Source organism: Balaenoptera musculus, chromosome 17 (genome assembly GCF_009873245.2).
Source record: "Balaenoptera musculus isolate JJ_BM4_2016_0621 chromosome 17, mBalMus1.pri.v3, whole genome shotgun sequence".
NCBI classification, from domain to species: Eukaryota; Metazoa; Chordata; class Mammalia; order Artiodactyla; family Balaenopteridae; genus Balaenoptera; species Balaenoptera musculus.
Genome location: NC_045801.1, coordinates 62,834,798 through 62,859,273, shown reverse-complemented (window position 1 = coordinate 62,859,273; position 24,476 = coordinate 62,834,798). Strand labels below are relative to the sequence as shown.

Genomic DNA, 24,476 nt, shown 5'->3' with positions numbered 1-24,476 from the left:
AACCTACTCAAACTCTGCTGCTGTAGCATGACAGCAGCTACAGACAAAACATAAACAAATGATCACGGCTGTGTTCCAATAAAATTTCACTGACAGATACAAATTTCAATTTCATCTAAATTTTATATGTTATGAAATATCATTCTTTGATTTTTCCCTCAACCATTTTAAAATGTAAAAAACATTCTTAGCTTGCAGGCCATACAAAAACAAGCAGGCCAGATTTGGTCCATAGGCCATAGTTTGCCAACCTCTGTTCTATTCTGTTCCAATGATCTATATAGTTGGCCATCCATATCTGTGGGTTACGCATCCATGGATTCAACCAACCGTGGGTAGAAAATAGTCAGAAAATAAAAATTCCAGAAAGTTCCAAAAAGTAAAACTTGAATTTGCCACATGCCCTGCCAACTGTTTTATAGCACTTACATTGTATTAGGTATTATAAGTAATCTAGAGATGATTTAAAGTATACCAGAGAATGTGCATAGATTATATGCAAATACTAAACCATTTTGCATAAGGGACTTGAGCAATGTCAGATTATGATGTCTGCAGGGGTTGGGAGTGAGGTTCTGGAACTAATCCCTCCGTGAATACCTAGGTATGAGGGTATATCATTCCCCATGCCAATATTCCACTGTCTTACTTACTGTAGCTTTATAGCAAATCTTGAAGTCAGGTAGTGTGAGCTCTCCAAATTTGCTCATCCTTTTCAAAACTGTTTTGGCTACTGCAGAACCTTCGCATCTCCACACAATGTTAATTTTATTTTATCAATTTTACCAAAAAAAAAAAAAAGAAAAACCCTGCTAGGATTTTCATTGAGATTGCATTGTATCTTCATGCTAACTTTAGGAAAACTGGCATTTTAATAATATCAAGTGTTCTTTAATTTGTCTGACCAATATTTTCTCGCTTTCAGTTTACAGGTTATGCACATACTTTTTTATATTTAACAGTGAGTATATGCTTTTATGCTTTTTAAATTTTCCGGTTGTTCACTACTATTAAATAGAAATACTGTTGATTTTTTGTATACTGACCTTGCAACCTGTGATCTTGCTCAACTCATCTATTTCAGTAACTTTTTAGTTGTGATTTCTTATAATTTTCTACATACAGGATCATGTTACTTGCAAATAAAGACAGTTTTATTTCTACTTTTTCCAATATTTTCCCCCATTTATTTCCTCTTCTTCCTGCACTTGCTAGAACTCAAGTACAATGTCGAATAGAAGTGATAATGGTGTACATCATTGCCTTGTTCTCGTCTTACAAGTGCTCAGTCTCTCACTAAAAAACATAATGTTAGCTAGAAGTTGTTTAGGGAAGTCCTTTATCAGATTAAGCAAGTTCTCTTACATTCCTAGTGTGATGAGTCTGTATCAAGAATGAGTGCTGACTTTCAACAAATGCTTCTTCTGTGTCTAATAAGATGCTCATATGGTTTATCTCCTTTATTCTATTAATATGGTTAATGCTTTCCTAAGATAAATTCCATTTAATCATGTGTATTAAATTATTTAAATTTTGCTGAATTTAAATTGCTAATATTTTGTTAAGGGTTTTTATATCTATGATGATGATGGATACTGATCAAAAGTTTTCTTTTAAGTTTTTTGTCTGGTTTTGGTACAAGATAATGCTGGCCTCATAAAATGAGTTGGGAACCGAGAGTGCCCTGGTGGCCTAATGGTTAGGATTCTGGGCTTTCACTGCCGTGGTCCTGGGTTCAATCCCTGGTCAGGGAACTGAAATCCTGCAAGCTGTGCAGCCAATAAATAAATAAATAAGTAAGTGGACATGGCTATGTTCCAATAAAACTGCAGGCAATGAGCCTGCAGGTCAGTTTGCCAATCAATGATCTAAGTTATCAAATTTATAAACAAAGTCATTCATAAAGTTCCCTTATAATTTTTTTAATGTTAGTAGAAGTCCTTCTTTTATTCCAATGTTGGTAATAAATATATCTTCACCTTCTCTCTTTTGTCAGTCTAGCTAGAAACTTATCAATTTTATAAATCTTTTCCCAGAAGCAGCTTTTGATTTCATTGATTTCCCTGATTTTTTCAATTGTTTGTCCACTTCCAATTTCATTGGTTTCTGCTCCTATCTTTATCATTTCCTTCTTTGTATTTTGATTTTTAATGTGCTTTTCTTCTTCTGGCTTCTTAAGGTAGAGGCCTAAAGCATTAATTTTGGATCTTTTTTTTCTCACGTAAGCATTTAAAAACATACATTCCCCTCCTACCACTACTTTCGCTGCACCCACATATTTCAATGTTTCATTTTCACCTTCATTTAGATCAAAATATTTTTCTAATATTCTTTGTGATTTCTCCTTTGACCCATGCATTATTTAGAAATGTCTTGATAAATTTCCAAATATTTGTAGAACTTACCAGATATTTTTATGATATTTATTTCTAACTTAATCCCTCTGTGGTCAGATGACACAGTTTATATTATTTCAATTCTCTTAAATTTATTGAAAACTGTCTCACAGCACAGCATATCACCTGTCTTGCTGAATGTTCCACATGCACTTGAAAAGAATGCATATTCTGCTGTTATTGAATGGAGAGCTTCATAACACTGGATGACAGTGTTATTGAATTCTATCAATGTCTTAGCTTGAGCTGTCACAACAGATTACCATAGACTGTGAGGCTTAAACAGAAATTAAATTTCTCACAGTTGTGGAGGCTAGACGTCCAAGATCTAGGTGCTAGCATGGTCAGTTTCTGATGAAAGAGCTCTCTTCCTGTCTTGTAGACATCCAACTTCTTATGTCCTCACGTAAGGGGAGAGGGGAGGAGCAGAATAGAGAGCTAGCTATCTGGTGTCTGTTCTTATAAGGGCACTAATTCCACATTGAGGGCCCAACCCTCACAATCTATCTAAGCCTAATTACTTCCCAAAGATCCTATCTCCAGGGACGCCCCCGGTGGCGCAGTGGTTAAGACGCCGCACTCCCAATGCAGGGGGCCCAGGTTCGATCCCTGGCCAGGGAACTAGATCCCACATGCATGCCGCAACTAAGAGTCTGCATGCCACAACTAAGGAGCCCGTCTGCTACAACTAAGACCCAGCACAACCAAATAAATTAACTAATTAATTAATTAAATTAAAAAAAATACTATCTCCAAATACCATTGCATTGGGGGATAGGGATTCAACATATGAATTTTGGGGGTACACAATTCAGTCCATAGCAGCAGCCTTACTGCTTTTCTGTTTACTTATTCTAAGCTTGTTACTAGGTGCATGTATATTTAGAACAGTTAGGCCTTCTTGATGATTTTACCCTTTTATCATTGGTAATTTTATCCCTGATAATATTTCTTGTTCTGAAGTCTACTTTGATATAAATATAGCCACTCCAGCTTTATTATGATTAACGTTTGCAAAGAATATCATTTTCCACCCTTTTAGCCAATCTGTGTCTTTATATTTAAGGTGAATTTCTTTACTTATCATATAGTTGCCTCTCCTGCTCTCTTATATAGTCTGACATTCTCTACCTTTTAACTATAGTGTTTTAGACCATTTACATTTAACATAGTTATCAACATAACTGGGTTTAAATCTATCACATTAGTCTTTGTTTTCTATTTATCCCATGTGTTCATTACTCCTTTTTTCTACCTCTCTCTGCCTTCTTTTAGATTACAAGTTTTTTATGATTCCATTTTATCTCCACTATTGTATTCTTAGCTATTCTTTTTTTTTTTTGCTATGCATCAGTATACATCTTTAACTTACCACAACTTCTCTTCACATCACATTGTATCAGTTCATGTATAATGTAAAAACCTTACCCAATTTTTCTAGATGTTTATGGTGAGAAGGTAAATCTAGTCCTAGTTATTTCATCACAGCCAGAAACATAAGCCTCCAAAATGTTTTCTTTAGTAATTTGATTTTTATCTAATATTTGGGGGAAACATATGTTGGGGGACCCTCTTCATAGTATACTTCAAAGAAAAAAGCTGTATTTCTATTTCATAAAATGAAGAGTGTCACACCTGGTCTAACCAAGCAGTGAATTTTGTTTTAAAGGGTTACAATGCCCACTAGTTCCTTTTTTTTTTTTTTCTTTCAGTTACTAGTTCCTATTCTTAATTTTAAACACAGCCTGCCTAAGACAAGAGCTTCTGACCCAGAATAATCCTTCCTTTACCTTGAAATCATCTCCCTGGCTCTCTGATTCCTGGCTTCATTGAATTCCAGTTCATTCTCCCTCATCTTTGATTTGGTAACCTATTCAAATTCTCTTCTCTGGCTTATGAGAGTTTTAAAAGACAATATATTTTAATGTTTCTCTATTATGGGTTTAGACTTATTTCCCCCAAATGAAAAACATTCTTAATTTAATTAATATAATTCTATATAAAAATATGAGGAAATATTAAAAGTTTTATCTTGTAGTCTTTCAGTTCTACATCTATTCTATATAGTGATATCCTCATGAAGAAATATCGTTTTTAAAAGAAGTATCATTTTGGACTTCCCTGGTGGCGCAGTGATTGGGAGCCTGCCTGCCAATGCAGGGGACGTGGGTTCGAGCCCTGGTCTGGGAGGATCCCACATGCCGTGGCGCAGCTGGGCCCGTGTGCCACAGCTGCTGAGCCTGCGCTCTGGAGCCTGAGAGCCACAACTACTGAGCCCACGTGCCACAACTGCGGAGGCCTGCGTGCCTGGAGCCTGTGCTCCGCAGTGAGAGGGGCCACCACAATGGGAGGCCCGCGCACCGCAACGAAGAGTGGCCCCCACTTGCTGCAGCTAGAGAGGGCCCGCGAGCACCGGTGAAGACCCAGTGCAGCCAAGAATGAATAGATAAAATAAATAAATTTATAAAAAAAAAAAAAGTATCATTTTGAAAAGTTCCGACATACATTCCATGAATAAAGCATATGATTAAAGAGAAAGAATATATTCCCCAAACCAAGGATGTAATACACAGAAGGTAAAATTATATATAGAATGGATTCCTGATTTTCACCACTTCATATTTATTTCACTTATCCAAGAGGCTTTAGAGTTGTGTACTTGGCTGAATTTTTCCTATTAGGTTGAACCACATGAAACTGGAATATTTACAGGTCAAAGAAAGGTCAAATACTGGTGATTTCATATGATTTAACCTCTCACTAATCAATTAAACACAGACCTTGGAGTACTAACCAAAGTGAACATGCGCAGTCTGTATGCTGTTTTAACAGTACACAAGCACCATCTTGTGGCAGAAAGCAAAATTGTAGCTCTATACTTGATATTGCTACAAATATATTCAAAGTTTCTCAACTGTTTCCAACATGCTTTTGAAAGGGCATTACAAACTGGTGAAGAACACTTAGATTGATAGTTTGAAGAAGTTCAAAACAAATGGCACACCAACATCATGATAATTAGCAGCTAGTCATCAGCCTATACAACATAAACTTTGAAATATAATAAGCTATTTCATAAATTAAAATCTTGACTATTTCTAGTTTTACTGATAATTAACATATTACAATAAAATCAGTTCAGATACTTCAGAAAACTTTTCACCTATCAAATTTCTACTAATAGCCATAGCTGTCCATCAAGTTCCAAGTCTCATAGGCTTATTTATTAACCAGGGGAATTGTGGGTGGGGGGAAGAGACTATGACGCCTCAAGTAGGTACCTGGATCTGCCTATAAGAACAAGTAACTTTTTGGCAAAACAGTTCAAATGCTTTCCTTATTTAACTTGCTATGACTCATACTACACATGGTAAGAGAAAACTACTTTACTAACCTAGCTACAAGTGACTGGACCAGGAACTGGACACATTAGCCAAAGGCAACCAAATACTGTTTTGACATAAAACACACCAACCATACCTGAAGACAAGGGGCACTTGGCATGGGTGCATGCCATGAAATTGTTCCAGATTGAATGATGGCATCTAATATAACCAAATCCTTTTGGGAAAGAAGTATAAATACTAGATGAATGAAGAATAGATGTGTCACTCAAACTTAGGTTGTATCCTAAACAATGCCATTTTCTCCAAGATACATTACAAATCCCTGTTCTGAAAGCTCTAGACCCTAAAGTTCCTCCTCCCAGAAGTACCTCCAAGAAACCCTCAAAGCCAAAGATAATCTTCGAATGCCCTTCAGTGAGGCTTTAAAGAATGATAAAATGGACTCCTCCTAAATATCTCACAGGCAATTTAAACTCAACACAGTCAAAACCAAATCTCTCATCTTTCCAGAGATCTACTCCAACTCCTCTCATTGTGAACACTATTACCAGTGACCCAGATATGTGAAAGTCATCCTTAATACCCTCTATCAACCAATGCCTACAAATGAACCTATTTACAAAACAGAAGAGTCAGGGCTTCCCTGGTGGCGCAGTGGTTGAGAATCTGCCTGCCAATGTAGGGGACACAGGTTCGAGCCCTGGTCTGGGAAGATCCCACATGCCGCGGAGCAACTAGGCCCATGAGCCACAATTACTGAGCCTGCGCGTCTGGAGCTTGTGCTCCGCAACGAGAGGCCGCGATAGTGAGAGGCCCGCGCACCGCGATGAAGAGTGGTCCCCGCTTGCCACAACTAGAGAAAGCCCTCGCACAGAAACGAAGACCCAACACAGCCATAAATAAATAAATAAATAAATAAATAAAAATTAAAAAAAAAAAAAAACAGAAGAGTCACAGAAATTTATGGTTACCAAGGGGAAGGGGGGGGGCGTGAGGGATAAACTGGGAGATTGGGATTGACATATACACACTACTATATATAAAATAGATAACAATAGCACAGGGAACTCAATACACTGTAATGACGTATATGGGAACAGAATCTAAAAAAGAGTGTATATATATGTATATGTATAACTGATTTACTTTGCTGTACAGCAGAAACATAACATTATAAATCAACTATACGCCAATAAAAATTAACTATAAAAAAATTTTTTTAAATCAATCCCCAAGTCTACCTCCTAAATATCTAGACACTGTCCCCTCCTCTCCATCCCCACTATTCCAGGCTCTCATCACATTAAGCCTGAATTACAGCATCCTTGTAATACATCTTTCTCCCTTGAACTTTAAGCCTATCCAAATGATTTTCCACATACTGTGAAAGCAATATTCCTAAAACAGATATACAATCATTTTATCCCTCAGCTTAAAATCCTTCGAAGGCTCCCAATCACCTTCAGGATAAAATCTAAACCTCTTGGCATGCCACTTGAGGACATCCACATTATCGACCTGCCTGAACTTCAGCCTTTTCATTCCACTCAAACCAAACTGCCTGCAAGTCCAGGAATGAACTAAACTTCTCAGGATTCCCTGCCATTGTTCACAAAATCTAGATTGCTTTTTCTTACCTTCTTCACCTGGCTTATGCCTCGTTAACCTTGAAGATTCAGTTCAGGTGTCAATTCCTTCTGGGAGGCTTCTTTAATTCCCCAAACTGAGTACTGTGCTTGTTCTCAATGTTTCCATAGCATTCAATGGACACATCTATCACTGTGTTAGTTTCTTTTCATTGTCTTCCTCTTCTAGCAGACTAGAGTCTATCAGATTGTCTTTCATCAAAGTATCTACTCTAACACAACACATGGCAAAGAGTAGGCATTAGGTAAATGTTTGCTGAATGAGTGCAATCTTGCTAAAGCCCTTTCATTTGGTATTATTATCTCTAGTTAGCGGAATGAGGAAACTAAGGGAGGTCCAGGGTCTTGTCCGAGATCACATAACCGAAAGCATCAGAACCAGGATTTGAACCAAATGTTCTGACTGTAATGGAAGTGATTTTCCCTCTGAATCTTTGCCTTTAGGGAACCACCCTATAAAATAATTGTGCTATGCAGAGCAGTTTGGATGGGACTAAACCCTGTTTCTCCAGGCTGGGCACAAACCCAAGCTTAGCCAATTAAAGTATCCCCTCATCCCAAATCTGGTCTGAATGAATTCTGGGATCCCCAAATTCTGGGATGAGCAGGCTACTCGGAACTTTTCTAAGAACTATCCAAAAACAAAATCAAAAATGTGTTCCTCCTCTAGTACTACAAGTCTAAGGACGATGTAGCATATACGGTACAGCAAATGGAAGAGAGTATCTTTGAAAATAAAGGCAAGCACAGGAAAAATGAGACAAGAGCTAGAAAGAGAGAAACGGAAAATGAGGAAAAACAACACTAAAGCTCTGCATCAACCATGCCTGAAGACTTCCCCAAGAGACCTCCCAGTTACATACAGCGGAAATTCCCATTCTCATATAATATAGTTTGAGTTGTGGCCCTTTGGCAATCTGCATCTGCAGATCGGAGGGCTTTCTGGCCATTAGCCAAGCAAGAATGCTTTTTTAATCTGTGAATACAAAAAATTGATAAATTATTTGTCGGAGGCCTGATTTCAGCCATTCTACTCCTTGAGGTAAGGTATGTAAGTTTTTATAACAAAGATGGGAGAACAAAAGCATAAAATTGTTCTCCAACCTTTACATCTTGTACTCTGTCATTAGTGAACAGTGCCCCAAATGAGAAAGAAAAAGATTTCTGGACGTATTCATTTTCAAACATCTTGGGTGCAGCAAAGGGAGAAACAGGTATTTTAGAATCCGAGTTGTATCCACAGAGTTTTTGCTCATGGATAAATCTTTTTTCTCCAGCCATCACAAAATGGGGTGGAGGGAGATCTTTTTATGAGTTCCTCCTTAGGCCTTTGAATAAGTTCAAGTGGAGAAACCTCATTAGAAAAGAACAGATTAAAAGACAGCATGGGTAATATCTAATTAATTGATATTATTTTAAATGGAAAATGAAAAGACCTTTTCAAAAATCCCTCTAAGTGATACTTGTTTCCTAGACTTCTTAACCTTTCAGTCTCTGCCTTATTAAGAAGCTACTGATTCATTTGGAGTCTGACAAGAAGAGCGTCTCCTCTGACCTTTGGCTCCAAATTCCCTGTAAGGCATTCAGGTGTTGCCACCTGCAAATTAAGGTCATATGTGAAACCATAATTTTAACAGCCTAATGAGTAATGGGTAGGTTTGACCTTTTGTGAGCAGAGAGCTTTTAAGTTGAAACATGGTTTGGCAGCTTACCAGTACTTCCTTATTTTCTTTTTACCCTTTGTGATCTACAGAAAATTCTAAAGACCCTCCAAAAATCTGAAGAAAAGGTCCACTTGATCCATTAAATGGGAATGGCCTAAGGTACAACCCTCTAGAGAAGTCATTAAAAAATTCTTGCAGCCCTCATGACATCCATGGAATCAGATCCTGAAACTAGAAATTGCCAACAAAGGAAAAATGACAACAATCTTAACAGAAAATCTAAAACAGAAAAAAAAAAAAAAAAAAAATCAAACCAAACCACCAGACCCCTGTCACGTTCTCACATCCCAACTCCTCTCCCCCAGGTCCACTCTGTTCCAGCCACACTGGCGTCCTGGTGGCGGCATCAATGCGCCAGGCACACGCCTACTTCAGGGGCTTTGCGCTGCTGTCTCTTCTGCCTGAAGGTTCTCCCCTCTCTCACGACATCCACACTGCTTATTCCCTCTTTTCCTTTAGGTATTCATCAAAATTGTCACCTTACCCAGGACAGAGATCACTGTCTGATTTTTCATTGTTTTAGCACTAGATTTCTTTCATTTAAAAATAATAAGTTCACTAATCAAAACTTTACTTCAAATAACGGACTACAGATATCAAAATACAATAAGTATTTAAATATAATATCCTCATGACTCTTCATTACAGTACATTAAAAGTAAAATATCTTTCAAGTATAAAACAGACAACGTGTTCCTATCTCAGGTGATCAAACCTATCTGTTGTACTCAAGTAGGCAAACAGTTTTATTTATATTAGGTAACCTCAGACTGATGAGAAAGACAGTGGTTATGTAACAGAAAAAAGAGAAGTAAAGCAACTCTAAGAGAAACAGTGTGTCCCTCTTGCCTCCCATGCAGGGTGGACACCAAGTTGATAGCTGGTAAGCCTGCCAGTGGATGTTCCAGAGTTAGACAGAAGAGGATGAGAATGGAACAACATCCAAAGGAGCCGAGGAGAGGTAAGAGTTTAGGTCAAGACAGCAAGGGGAAGATGGTAAATACTCTCTGACAGCGTCACCGGGGGGAAAAGATGGACTGCAAGTCACCAACTGCAGGTTTCAGCAGGGCAGGCAAGAGAGCTATCAGCTACCTGGTGGACAAGAGACATTACCACAAAGACCAGAGGAGCCCGCACCCTCCCTTCCCACTAGGACAATACAGAAAATTCCCCCCAGACACACTGGGGAGGAAGGCGGGAGAGGCAGAAGTTTTTCTTAGAGAACTGGAACAAGATTTAAACGAACTTTTTACAATTTGAATAGGACTAGATCTTAAATGGCAATTTTTCCACTACCAAGCAAGACTCCAAAAAGTATTAGACTGTCTGTTGATTCGACAAGTAACTTCTCCTCATATCTGAACTGTAATAATTGGTCGGTAAATATACAAAATGATTTTAAAAGCATCAGCATCCCAACACTAAAAGAAATGATGTGTGACTGGATAGAGGTTATCAGCTAACACTACAACGGCAATCCTACTGCGATATAAATGCATCAAATCAATATATTGTATACCTTAAACTTACACAATGTTATATGTCAATTATGCCTCAATTAAAAAGAAAATTTTTTTAAGCATCAGCAAATATCTGATCACACATGAGAAAGAACTGCTTAGGCGTAGAAGCAGTGGGAGAAATCACACCAAAAAATTTAATAGATTAGACCATATAACATTTAAAACTGTAGTACATTAAAAACAAACACAAAACTAAAAGCCAATTTTTTAAAAGCAGGAAAATCAAACAAATAGAATAGACTTAATGCTAATACCCTCAACACATAAACATTTGAAGACTGATCAAGCAATGCAATAAAAATTAGCAAATTAAAATAGACAAATCAAAATGGACAAGTAACTAATACATTTGAAAAACTGCTGAGCCTCATAAGTTATCAATAAAACCAAAAAAATTTAAACATACCACTTTTTAACTATCAAACAAGACGATGTGTTTTAAACTCAATGTTGTCAGAATAGTACAAAACATACTATAAGAAATTAGTATAAGCTTTAATGTAATTGGGTAATATCAAAACATTACTCTTTTTAACCCAATATTCCCCTTATAGTAATATATCTTAAGGAAATAATCAGTGATGTGAACAAAAACTTGTATATAAAGAATTTTTACTGCAACATTATTTATAATTGTCAAAAAAAGGGGAGGAACAATCTAGACGATCAAAAACAGGTATTTTTTTTATATACTTATCAAGTATTCATTCTTTATACCTGTTTAAATACTGGTAAAGTATACCCTAGCCATATGAAGCATTATATAACCATCAAAAATATTTTTCAAAGGCTACTTAAAGATATGAAAAATGATATCTGTATTAAGTGAAAAGAGGGCACAATACTACATATTCAAAATGAAGAAATGATGATGTATTCATACAAAGAAACATTATTCAGCAATAAAAACTGGCAGAACCCAGGTACAAGCAACATGGATGAATCTCAAAAAATCAAAAAACAAAAACAAACAAAACAAGAAAACCATTATATGAAGTGAAAAAAGCCAGACACAAAAGAATAGATACTGTATGAGTCTATTTATAGAAGTTCAAGGGCAGGCAAAACTAACCTATGGTGATAGAACAGCGGTTACTTCTGGGAGGAGGTGTATCAAGTGCAAATAAGTGTGAGGAAACTCTCAGGGTGATGCAAATGTTCTGGAGTTTGATGGGGTGGTGATCACACGAGGATATAAATATGTAAAAAAGTCATCAAATAAACTATAAATACATATATACATAAATAAAATAATAAAATAAAGTCATCAAGATGTACATTTAAGATCTGTGCATTTTACTGTTCATATATTATACCTCCATAAAGTAATACAGAAATTGCATATAAAGGATAATTTCAATTTGGTTAAATATATTTATATGCAAAGAATAAAAAGAATGTAAAGTACAACAAAATATTAAAGGTGTTTAGTTCTGGGATTGCAAATTATTTGTATTTTTAACTTTCTGCATTTTCCACATTCTCAACAATGAGTTACATGACTTTTATAAATGATCAGGAAAAAAAACCCTGAACTTTTTAAAAGAATTCTGCCATGCTTGCAAAAGAAAATTCTGTTACACTTATAACTATCACAAAATTATTCAATGTGCAGAAATACTTAGTAAATCCTTCTAACAACTTTCCTATAAGTTATAAACAGTCATATTTGCAATGTACGCGGACAAATAAAGAAAAGCACTAATTAAGCTAAGCATCTGCTTGGTGACTAAATGAGCAAGATAACTGGAAAGCCCACACCACACTGTGGAATGATTTTAAAACATGGTCCTGCGTGCAGCAAACACAGGGCTCTCATGACTCAGCAACAACCGGCTCCTGAAAAAGTTAATTTTCTTTATTTATTACTTTAAGTATTCCTGATAAGCTTGATATATCTAAATTCCATGCAAAATGCCCCAAGTGAATTTTCTTTACAACAAAAATACCTTTTGAGTTTCAGAAACTTTCACAATATGCGTAAAATAATGAATAAGAACAAAACCAAAGAAGACATACAAACCTCTGATTGTACATGCCCCGGAAGTTGTAATTAGCTCTATAATTTGGGAAAGGCTTTGGATCTAACGGCCTGTAGATGGCAGGCTCTCCCCTTTTCATAGCAAGCCCATTCAGTTCCACAGTTGGTGTTATACTACCTGTTTAAAAGAAATATTAAAGGCACACAAGTGAAATATTTCCATGATAAATCATGCAGTCCATATTTATTTTACATATAATTACCATGGAAGAAGGTGGCAGTGGAGGCCCTTCTGCCTGATTTTCTACGGGGGTGCATAAAAAAGCTACATAAACAGGAAAAGCGTTTCTAGTGAAATCTCTTTGGGGTTGTTGCAACATTTTCTGTACATTAATGACCAAAAATTCAACTTTATAGTCCCACTGTTTCAAAACAAGGAAAACAGAAGATTCATAGATGGCTTCGTTTGGATATTATAAAGCAACTACTGAATTTCAAAGTTACTTACTCCAGAAAGCTTACAACTACTTAATCATTAAAAGCATTATCATCTGTGAATATTTTAAGTTATATTTTGGTTATCAAGCAACTAGAATTAGCAATATGTACAGGGTCATCAGTAACTCTTGGACTTATCTAATGAAAATAAATTTTGAGTTTTTTCTATAACCAACAACAGGACAAAATAGTAAATACAAGTAATGCTTTCTGTGGATAATCTTAAAAGATACATGCTGAAGCATTTATGGGTGAAGTGATATATCTGAGATTTGTTTCAAAATAATTCAGAGGACAGAGAGATGGGAAACAAGATGGGATGTGTGAGTAACTGTTGTGCCTGAAAACAAGTACAGGGATGTTCAATAGCTTATTTTTTCTACTTTTGTAAAAGTTTGAAAAATCCCATAAAATATAACACACAATGTACAATTATTATGTCAAGTTATTTTAAGTGTCAAAAAAGGTTATTCAGTAAATATACATATATATGTTCCAAATAACAAATGACAAAAATGAATCTAAAGCTTTTATAGAGAGTAAAATTTATTTCTAATGTAAATTCTGTATTATTTCATTTGAATTATGCCTTTTGCACCATACATTTAAGACTCCCCTTCATCATGAACAAAAATGGATCCACTTACTGCAGCAGAGAAACTGGGGCACAAAGTACTAGCTGAGCGGTGGTGGAGCCTGACACAAATGCACAACTGGCTGCTAGGTCATAAGCAAGCCGTCAAGAGTCATAAGCTGCTCATTTTATGTCTCATTTCTAAAGAATTCACATGAAACCACTGAAGAGCATAATAAGAACAGGAACTAAACCAAGGTCAAGAAAAAGGAAAAAATAAAGGAGGCGGGAGGACAAAGGAGAAAGCAGAAAAGAAAAAGATAAGGATAAGAAAAACAGCAAAGAAAAGCTAACATGTTAAATAGTAAGTCGAATTAGTCCAAACTCCAAATTTAACACATATACTCAGGGCAGAGGAAGAGTAAGTCAAGCACAAAGGGATTCTTTCTTTGTTTCTTATAGCATTTTACCGAGGGATAAGTAAAATGCACAAACCTTAAGCATACAGCTCCATGAGTTATTATACCTGTAACACTCATACAACCACCACCATTCAGATCAAGAGCTGAACATTTCCATCACCCAGAAATACCCAGTCAATACCCACCTCCCCATGTTATCCATTCTGACTTCTGTCATCATAGATTAGCTTTGCCTATTCTTCAAATCTAAATATGTATTAGTTTGTCTTGCTTCTTTCACTCAACATAATGCTTTGTTGAATATCACTTTCAAACTTTACCACTGAAAAGCATTCCACTCAGTTTATCTAATCTGCTGTTGATGGGACATCTGGGTTGTTTTCAGTTTGAGGCTATTAAGTATCAAGCCACCTCGAACACTCTTCAGTTAAGTCTCTCAGCAGACATATACACTCTTTTCTCTTGGGTATACACCTAGCAGTGGAATTGCTAGGTCAGAGGGTAGGTTCATGTTTAACAATAAAGTTAAAACTGGCTAACAGTTCTCCAAAGATAATTTTTAACACCAAAGAGCCATCTACGCCTTTAGAAGTTTAAATTTTTCTTATTCCATAAAGATTTCAGTTTAATAATTAACAGATTAATCAGTTGTACAATTTATGCCATTACGAATTCTACTTTGCAACAATCATACAGACACAAATAGCATAAAGTTCAAATGGGAAAACTAGAAAAGAAAAAAAAAAGCTTGAAAGACCTCATCCTTTAAGTATGGCAATAAACAGGAAACTAATGTGTTTGAAAATGACCAGTGAGATGATTTTAATGTACTGGTAGGATATACTATGTCTGCCACCCACACCAAAATTGTATTTTAAACTAGGTAAAAGTACTGTATTCATATTATTTAAAGAAAGAAATAATCTCATACAAATTCCTCATTTGAAAGTAAGGCTACAGTACATTTTCTTCATAGAAATGCCAGAAACTGGTGTTGTGAAGGAGAGTAGAAGAGAAGCAGAAAAGCACAAACCACAAGAAAAGGTTTCAACTCCTTTGAGCGAAGTACTCCATCTGTCTCCTACAGAATAAGACTGACATCTCCACATGTGCATACCTCTCGTTACTTACATAGTAATGCTCTCACAGAAAACATTTAAAGAATAACTTCAAACTATGAGCTGTCTCTAGGAAATGCTAAGTACCATTGTTTTCAACGTGTGACGGTTAGACCCAGGTTGCATAAAGATAATCATTACATAGGAATCCTCATGTATTTTATGGCTATAGAGTTGACACTGTAAACACATAATCAGTTTTTAGTGGTTTTTAGATACATTGAAGGAAATTTCTACATTTACCAATGATAAAAAAAAAAGACTAATTAATTAGATATACAAACGTATATAACAACAATTGTGGATTCCTATCATGTGACAGATTAAAAAAAGATGCCACAACTAGTTTTCAAGGAGCAACGTATTACTAACACTTAAAGAAACAACTTTTTAGGAAGTTAGAAAAGTCCCTGGAAAATAGTAGTCACTCAATAAATATTTGTTGAAAGAATGAATTGATTAATCAATAAATCAGGGCTCTTGGAGAAATGATTGGAGCCAGGGCAGGGAAAACACAAGATGACCTAGGAACATCTTATCGTGCCAGAAAGAAATGCCCAAAGAATGATGAGGAAATTATCTGAAGGACACAGGAGTCAACTTGAAGGGGTCATACCTCTGGCCAAATCTGGGACAATTTGAGCATCAAAATAAATAATGACAATTGTAGATCCTAAACCGGTAGGTATAACAGAAATCCAAGAGTCTATAGTGATATAAATAAACAAACAAAAAAAATGACGGGGACAAGAAAGCTCTTGGGTAGAATGCCAACTAATAAATCGAAAAAGAATACGGAATTAAAAATCACCCTTTGGCAACCTTCAGAGTAGTCATGGATTCAGACAAGAATCATCAATCATCAGTCTTTCATGTAGGTGAAAGAAAGTTGGATAAGGAACAGAATGTTTATATAGTCTCAAAGTACCTCCTCAGAAAATAACTGTTCGGGACTTATCTGGTGGCACAGTGGTTAAGAATCTGCCTGCCAATGCAGGGGACACAGGTTCAAGCCCTGGTCCGGGAAGATCCCACATGCCTCAGAGCAACTAAGCCCATTCGCCACAACTACTGAGCCTGCGCTCTAGAGCCCGCGAGCCACAACTACTGAGCCCGTGTGCCTAGAGCCCATGCTCCGCAACAAGAGAAGCCACCGCAATGAGAAGCCCGTGCACCGCAACAAAGAGTAGCCCCCGCTCACCGCAACTAGAGAAAGCCCGTGCGCAGCAACAAAGACCCAGCACAGCCAAAAATAAACAATAAATAAATTTATTTTAAAAAATATTTCTTAATTATACTATTTAATAATAAAACATACTTAAAATTAATTAACTTTACAATACAGAAGCCTGGCAGACATACTCTCCACCAAGAAACAAAAGACATCACTAATGGTACAAATCAGTATCGTGTGTCTCCTGATACGAAACACTGATATGAGTCCAGGTCACTTCTGTGATATTCATGCTAAAAATGCATAAATCATGAGGAAACACCAGACAAACTCCAGTGAGGGGCATTCTACAAATGATGCGTAGAAATGTCAAGGTCATAAAAAACAAGAAAGACTGAGGAACTGTTTCAGACTGAAGTGGAAGGAAGAGAAACAGTAAGCCCATGACCCTGATTAGATGCTGGTCTTACAAAGGACATAACTGGGACCATCAGTGAAGTGTGACTGGAGTCTGCAGATTACACGGTGATACCAGATCGATGTTAACTTCCTGATAGGACAGTGTCTGTGTACTTAAGAAATAATGGGTAATGGGACACCATGTCCATAACTTATTCTCAAAAGGTTCAGAAATGTTAACCATTTCTGAGTGATGGGTACCTGGGAGCTCTATGTACTCTTTCTACAAAATTTATATGTATAAGAAATTTTTTCTAAAAAAAGTTAAAAAAAATAAGAGGAAGGAGAAAGCAAAGTAGTTCTATGATATCCTCCTCATTAACTGGCAGATTACCCATGCTGTACTAAATTTAACTCCTCTCTGGGACATAACTACTATTTAAGGCCCATCTACTTCCTGTGAAGTCAGGACTGGATCTCCCCTCCTCTGCAGTGCAGACAGGAATGGATTGTCTTTTCAATAAAAGTGCTAAGTTAACTGAATGTCTATATATTAAAAGGAAGAAAAAAATCTTGACTCCTACCTCACCTCATACATAAACCTCAATTCCTGATAGACCGTAGATCTAAATTTAAAAGATAAAATAATAAAACTTCTAAAAATAATATGAGGTTATCGTCACAATTTTGTGGGAGATAAAGATGTCTTAAATAGCACAAAAAAAGCACCACCATTCCAGCAATTCCACTTCTGGGCATTTATCCCGAAAAAACAAAAACACTAACTTGAAAAGATATATGCACCCTCATGTTCATGGAAGCAAGCTAAGTGTCCACTGATGGATGAATGGATAAAGAAGAGGTGATGATACACATATACAATAGACTATTATACAGCAATAAAAAAAAAATTTTGCCATTTGTGACAACATGGATGGCTCTTGAAGGCATTATGCTAAATGAAATAAGTCAGACAGAGAATGACAAATACCATATGACCTCACTTGTATGTGGAATCTAAAAAAAAGAAAACACAAAAAAACAGAACTCATAGATACAGAGAAGAGATTGGTGGCTGCCAGAGGTGGGAAGTGGGGGGAAGTGTAATAGGTAAAGGGGGTCAAAAGGTACAAACTTCCAGTTATAAAATAAATAAATCATGGGGATATAATATACAGCATGGTGATATAGTTAATCATACTGTATTTTATATTTGAAAGTTGCTAAGAGAGTATATCTAAAGCGTTCTCATCACGAGAAAGAAAATATTTTATAACTATGTATGGTGACAGATGTTAATGAGATATTGTGGTGATTGCACAACATATACAAATATCAAATCATTATGTTGTACACCTGAAACTAATATAATACTATGTGTCAATTAGACTTCAATTTTTAAAAAGCACTAACCATAAGGGAAAAGACTAATAAATTAGACTTCATTAATATAAAAATTTATGTTCATCAAAATGCACCATTAGGAATATGGAGATATTTGCCATACACATATCTGACAAAGTATATTAAACCAGAATATGTAAGAACCCTATAAGTCAATAAAAAATTGAAAAAATTTAAAAACTGACAAGGCAGTTTCTTAACAGGAAAAATATATCAACAGCAGAGAACACCCTAATGCCAACAGGCATATGAAAAGGTGATCACTTTAATTATTAGGGAAATGCAAATTAAAACCACAATGAAATACTACTATATCCCCAGAAGAATAGGTAGAAATTTTAAGATACCCTATATTGACAAGGATGTGGAAAGCTCTCATATACTGCTAGGGAAATGTGATAAATCTGACATGTATTAACACTGAAAACATGCATAACCTACGACCCAACAATTCCAATCCTAGCTACATCGCCAACAAAAATGTATACATACAAGAATGTTCATAGCAATCTTACTTCTAACAGCCCCAAACTAGAAGCAACCCAAATGTCCACCATTAGTATAATGAATAAGTAAATTGTGGTATATCCATGCAGTGGGATACTACATAGCAAAGAAATACTAGACTGTTAACACACAACACAATGAATCCCACAAACATGACACTGAGAAAAACAAGCTATCACAAAAAAGTATGATGCATGATTCCAACAAGCAGGCACGACAAATCTAGGATGACAGAGAGAAGAAGAGTGCTTCCTTAGGAGATGTTTAACCACTAAAAGAGGGCATGAGGGAGGCTTCTGAGGCACTGGTAAAGCCTGCAAGGTGTTCACAGTGCAAAACGCCGTCAAGGCTCAAAAACCGTAATTTGTGCACCTGCCAGAACATAATATTATATTTTATTTTAAAAATTTACCTCAACAATGAGTAAACGTGTACAATGTCATACAAAAAAATAAAAATAAATAGAATTAAAATTTGCCCCCCAAAATCTACTCATTCTGTCAGCTCACTGCAACATTCCATGGTGGAAACTCTTATCTCCACTGGTCTGAAAGGCCAGTGAGCCAGACTCTCTCCTGTTTCCTTCCTCTAACTCCCTTGCTAGTTTACCTCCGGCTACAACCCCTGGAAGTGGACCTGACCCAAAGCTCAGCACACAACTGCTCTCGCTTCACAGCATCTGCCCTGGGGGGCTGGTCCACAAGCATGGCTTCCACCAGTGGGTCAGTAACACTTGTCCTTCTGTCCATTCCGACTGCCATGCCAATATTCCAGCAGAGGAGGGGGCAACAGCATTCCCTGCACATGTGTTTCTTTTCTTTCTTCACCCGTAAACCATGGCAGTGGTTTCCTAACTGATTTTGCTTTTGGTATTTTCCACCTCCCATTCACATGTCAAACTCAACTTCCTAAACTGCTCTTTTAAACACATCATCCACCTGCTCGTGAAAATTAATCCAAACTATGGATAAAATTTATCTCCTAAAGCTGCAGTCAAGTCCATCACAATCTACTTTCTAACTACATCTCTAGTCTTGTCTCTTACTAGCCACTTACCTGCTCTAATTAAAAACCGTCTACAAAAAAAATTTTTTTTGCAAAACCCATCATCCAGATTCCTGTTCCAATGCCCTTCCTCATCGTATTCCTCAGCCTGGAATATTCTTTTCTCTCCTCTATACCTGCCTACTCTCTATTCATGACCTGTATCTCACCTCATCTACTTCAGTCCATGTTTATCATTACTTATAATACTGATGCCTATTATTACTCACTTGGTACTTAATCTTTACCACTGAGTTACATGTTTTATGTAAATGACTAAAATCCTCACAGCAAAGGACAATGGTTTATAACTCTTAGATATATTAAAACAAATGCTTAATAAATAGAGGTGGTGGTGTGGTGCTAATGATCAACCAGTAATTTGAAGAGAGTTTTAAAAGTTAAAAAAGTAGATAGCCTCTTACCAGCTTCAAGCTGAATTGGTGTTTTTTCTTTATTATCGTAATATTTTGGCTTATTTACCCATACTTAATAAATACTGGAATCAGCTGAACAGATGCAAAAGGACTACTGCTAGGAAAGTCATGGAGTTCTGGAAAAAGCAGTCCTTGAAAGAGGAGACTGCCTGCCTAACACGTGCCACGTGGGAAAGAAGTGTCCGACCTGACTGTGAGCAGAAGCATGTGAGTTGTAATTCAACAGACTACAGAGTCACTGCTGGCAGGCAAAATGTCTTTGTTCACTCCATCACAAAAGTACTCCACCTAAAGCAGTATCGGTCAGAAGGTAACCACTTGCATTAATAGGTTAACAGATGAGTGAATGGACACAGGGCTGGCACTAAACTTATGGAACTTTATTAATTTGAGGCTACCAATTCATGCACTGTGTCTGATACAGGTTTGCGCTTCCCAATAGGTAACTGGACGTATAATGTTTTTGGTAATGCATGCAATTAGAACAACTTTTTAAAATTATTCTTAGGAGCTTAAAATTAGAACACTCGTTTACTTAGCAGTATATTACACACAGGTGGGTTTTTTGGATTTGTGGGTTTCTTAAACTCCATATGAATGTTCTAAATGTAAATGGCAACCATTCCTACATGAACAAATAAAATAATAAGATGCTTAGGGCTAATTTTATAATTTTCTATTAAACTAAAATAAAGAATAACTATTTTTAATTATTAAATTATATATTATATATTTAGAAAGAGAAATTGATCATTTCTATCTTTGCTTTAGAAAAAAAAACTCAGTCCTATTTTCTGTTCTTTGTATCCAAATGTCTTTTTATCACACATAAAAAGTAAATAATGCACCTTTAGAGTATCCACTAAAGCAAATTTTTAAAATAATTACAATTACCGTCTCCATTCTCTCACCTTCAGTTATTATTCGGCTGTCTTTACCATCTGTGCTGTCAGTACCTGTTGACTATGCAATGGGCCTGTATGAAGGAAAATACAGAGAACAGCACATGCAGAAGATGACAACAGGAGGAAACGAGTCAGGGCCGTACCTGGGTTATTGTTAACACTGCTTTTGGGTGGCTTCTGAACTGGTTTGGGAAGCGTAGATTCAGTCAAAGCTTTGTTAGCGACAGCTTGCTGGGCCTTCTTTATACTGCTCCCTTCGGATTCCCATGTCTGCTCCCCAAGACTCAGCTGCACTGAGAACATCTTGGAAAAACATACAGAGACAAAGAAAACATTGAAATTTTTCAGAAAATAAAGTGTGCTGTCTGAGAGAAAAATAGATACACCACAGAATCAAAATTTTAGAGCTAGAGTTGAGCTTACAGATCATTTGCAACAAAAATCTTATTCTAACTAGTGAACGAATTTTAAGAGATTGTGCCAAATTCGGTTCTATCCGAAGGCTTAACGGCAGCTCTAAGTGTACATGTTGGGTAGAATATATCAAGAAGAAATCGCTTCCCTAAATGGAATCATACTGTTAATGTCAGTCAAATAGTCCTCAAAAAAGCAGAATAAGAACAAAGAGTAAGAGAAACTATACGAGAATCCAAAAGGTCCTGTCTCTGTAACTTTTACAAAATCTAATTCCTTAAACTTTATACTTAGCACAATCTAGTCAGTGAGTCAGGAAATCCAATTAAATATTCTGTCACCAAGGAACTCTCAATCCTCCACAACCAACCTTTAACCAGTCACCAAATTCAGTCAATTTTAACCTCATGAATATTTCTCAAATCTCCTTCCTCTCTCTGCCAGTGACACTGCTGCACTAGATACAGTCTTTCATCATCTTAGCTTAGATATAATAATCTCCCAACTGACTGCTGCTAAATCGAACTATCTTTTGAAAACTCAAATCCAATTGCATCACTCCAAACACCACCAGGTTAAAAACCTTCGATTGTTCCCCTTGTAACATGGCACAAAGGAGCCACCTGTCCATCTTCATTTCACACCCACCCCTCCCCTTGCACATCCTAACGTTCCATTTACACCGGATTTCCATATGCATCCAAAAACCTATTGTTCACCTTTAAAATTTAGGATCAGTTACAGGATACACATACAATCCGCTGTTTTACTCCACAGACAGCTTACTACTTTGTAGGAATACAAAGTATGAACCTCAAAATACTTATGAATTATGAAGAAATAAATGTCTTTGCAGGAAAGAAATCAGGTAGAAAATACCTTTAACAACAGAGTGATTAAAGTTAGCATCATCAATAATCATTCAAAGGGACATCATGTGCCTCCTGATATGATGCAATGAGAAGTATGTAGCATTCTCGGCTAAAAATGTTTACCCTGAATCTACTCATAGGGAAACAATCAGGCAGATCTGGGTTATGGTATAGTCTATAAGACAACTGACCGAAACTCTTCAAAACTGTCAATACTATGAAAGAAAAAACCAAACAAAAGAATGCAAGGGGGCTGTCCTAGATTAAAGGATGCTGAAGAGACATGATAGGGTGTAATAAAGTACAATGCATGATCCCTGACTGGATTCGTACTGGGAAGAAAAGTATAAAGGGCATTTAGAGAACAACCAGGCAAATTTGACTATAGACTATAATGTACTAAACAAACTCAGTCAAGTTTAAATTTCTTGAGTGATTATAGTACTATGGTTATGAAGAAGAATGTCTTTGGTCTTACAAGATAGATATACAAGTATTTAAGGGTAAAATGTCATGATGGTTGAAATTTATTTTCAAATTGTTCAAGGAAAAAGTATGTATTTATACGGAAGGAGCAAGAAAAGTAAATGTAGCAATGCAGTAAATAACTTAATGATTAGTAAATCTGAAAGATCCATTATACTGCTCTTTCAGTTTTTCCTGTAGGTTTTCAATTTTTCAAAATACAGAGTTGAAAATATTTATAATCATTTGAAATTCAAAATATGTACATATCTATTAAAAGTGAATAATTTTTCTTTTATTCTGATTCAGTTTAAAATTTTTACCAAAAACATATCTTTAATTCATTTACCCGATTTTAAAATGATTTTTCAATGACTAGGTCTTTTGGCTTTCAAATTACAGTATATAACAAAGAACTCTGCCACAAAGAATACATTATCTCTCTCCCATTCTCCTCAAAATCAGTTCATGCTCCAGAATGTTCCATCCATTATTCTTCCATTAATTCAGGTTCAAAACCTCAATAGCTTCTTTGTTTATCCTTGCTTTCCTAAGACTTATTTAACAACACCTCAAAACTGTTCCTTGCTATTTCTGTTGTCACCACCTTAGTCTAAAGCCCCTATAAACTCAGATTTCCTGCCTCCTAATCTTCCAGATGTCATCACTTTCCCAGTCATACTGGCCAGACACCTTTGAATGGTCTTCCTTGTCTGCTCCATTTCTCTCTGCATTCTCCCCTGCATCCAGCTGATTCAACTTCAAAAATATTTTTCAGATCTGCCCTTTCTTTGTAATGTTTGCCAATGTCTTAGTGAAGAGTATCAATGTATCCCTCTCCTAAATTACTACAAGACCATCCTAATATCACTCCTTTAACATAAGACTTTCCCATTCAAACTATCCTTCTTGGGAATTCCCTGGTGGTCCAGTGGTTAGTACTCCACACTTTCACTGCTGAGGCCTGGGTTTGATCCCTGGTTGGGGAACTAAGATCCCACAAACCGCGCCATCACCAACATGAATATTCTATAAAATGCAAATGTATCCAAGTCTATCCTCTGCTTTTCTGAAACCTCTTAAGAATCCCACTACATTGTACACCTAAAACTAGTACAACATTTTATGTCAATTATATCTCAATAAAACTGGAGAGGAAAAAAAGAGTCCCACTACAATAAAATTTTTATAATTTTGAGTAGGACTCCTGGGACATACTGTTTATGAGCTGAAGTCACAATCCACCATTTACTATGTGTAACATTAGGGAAGTTAATTCTTTCCCTCTGTTTTCTTACTTCTTTAGTGAAAGTGGGGTAATAACACAGAGAATGGTTGTGAAAATTAAAACAAAATTGTGTAGATGCCCCCATTTGAAATGTAGAGATTGTCAAACTGGATAAAAAAACAAAATCCAACTGTATGCTACCTTCAACTATAAAGACACATGGTTTAAAAGCAATGGGATAGGGCTTCCCTGGTGGCGCAGTGGTTGAGAATCTGCCTGCCAATGCAGGGGACACAGGTTCGAGCCCTGTTCTGGGAGGATCCCACATGCCGCGGAGCAGCTGGGCCCGTGAGCCACGATTGCTGAGCCTGCGCGTCTGGAGCCTGTGCTCCGCAACA

At 36.5% G+C, this 24,476-nt stretch overlaps 1 protein-coding gene across 15 annotated transcripts in view; it reads right to left on the bottom strand.

Moving 5' to 3' along the window:
• The window catches only part of STAU2 (staufen double-stranded RNA binding protein 2), a 303,654-nt gene that overhangs the window by 239,118 nt on the left and 40,060 nt on the right, over nucleotides 1–24,476 (bottom strand). For 14 of the 15 annotated variants that reach the window (XM_036829847.1, XM_036829842.1, XM_036829844.1 and 11 more), the window contains 2 exons: nucleotides 21,243–21,402; nucleotides 12,660–12,795 (listed from right to left, as the gene is read on the bottom strand). In XM_036829847.1, the coding sequence (XP_036685742.1) occupies nucleotides 12,660–12,795; nucleotides 21,243–21,402 (296 nt within the window). Of the gene's footprint in view, nucleotides 1–12,659; nucleotides 12,796–21,105; nucleotides 21,204–21,242; nucleotides 21,403–24,476 lie in introns of those variants that run through there. The other variant, XM_036829848.1, reaches the window with a different exon arrangement.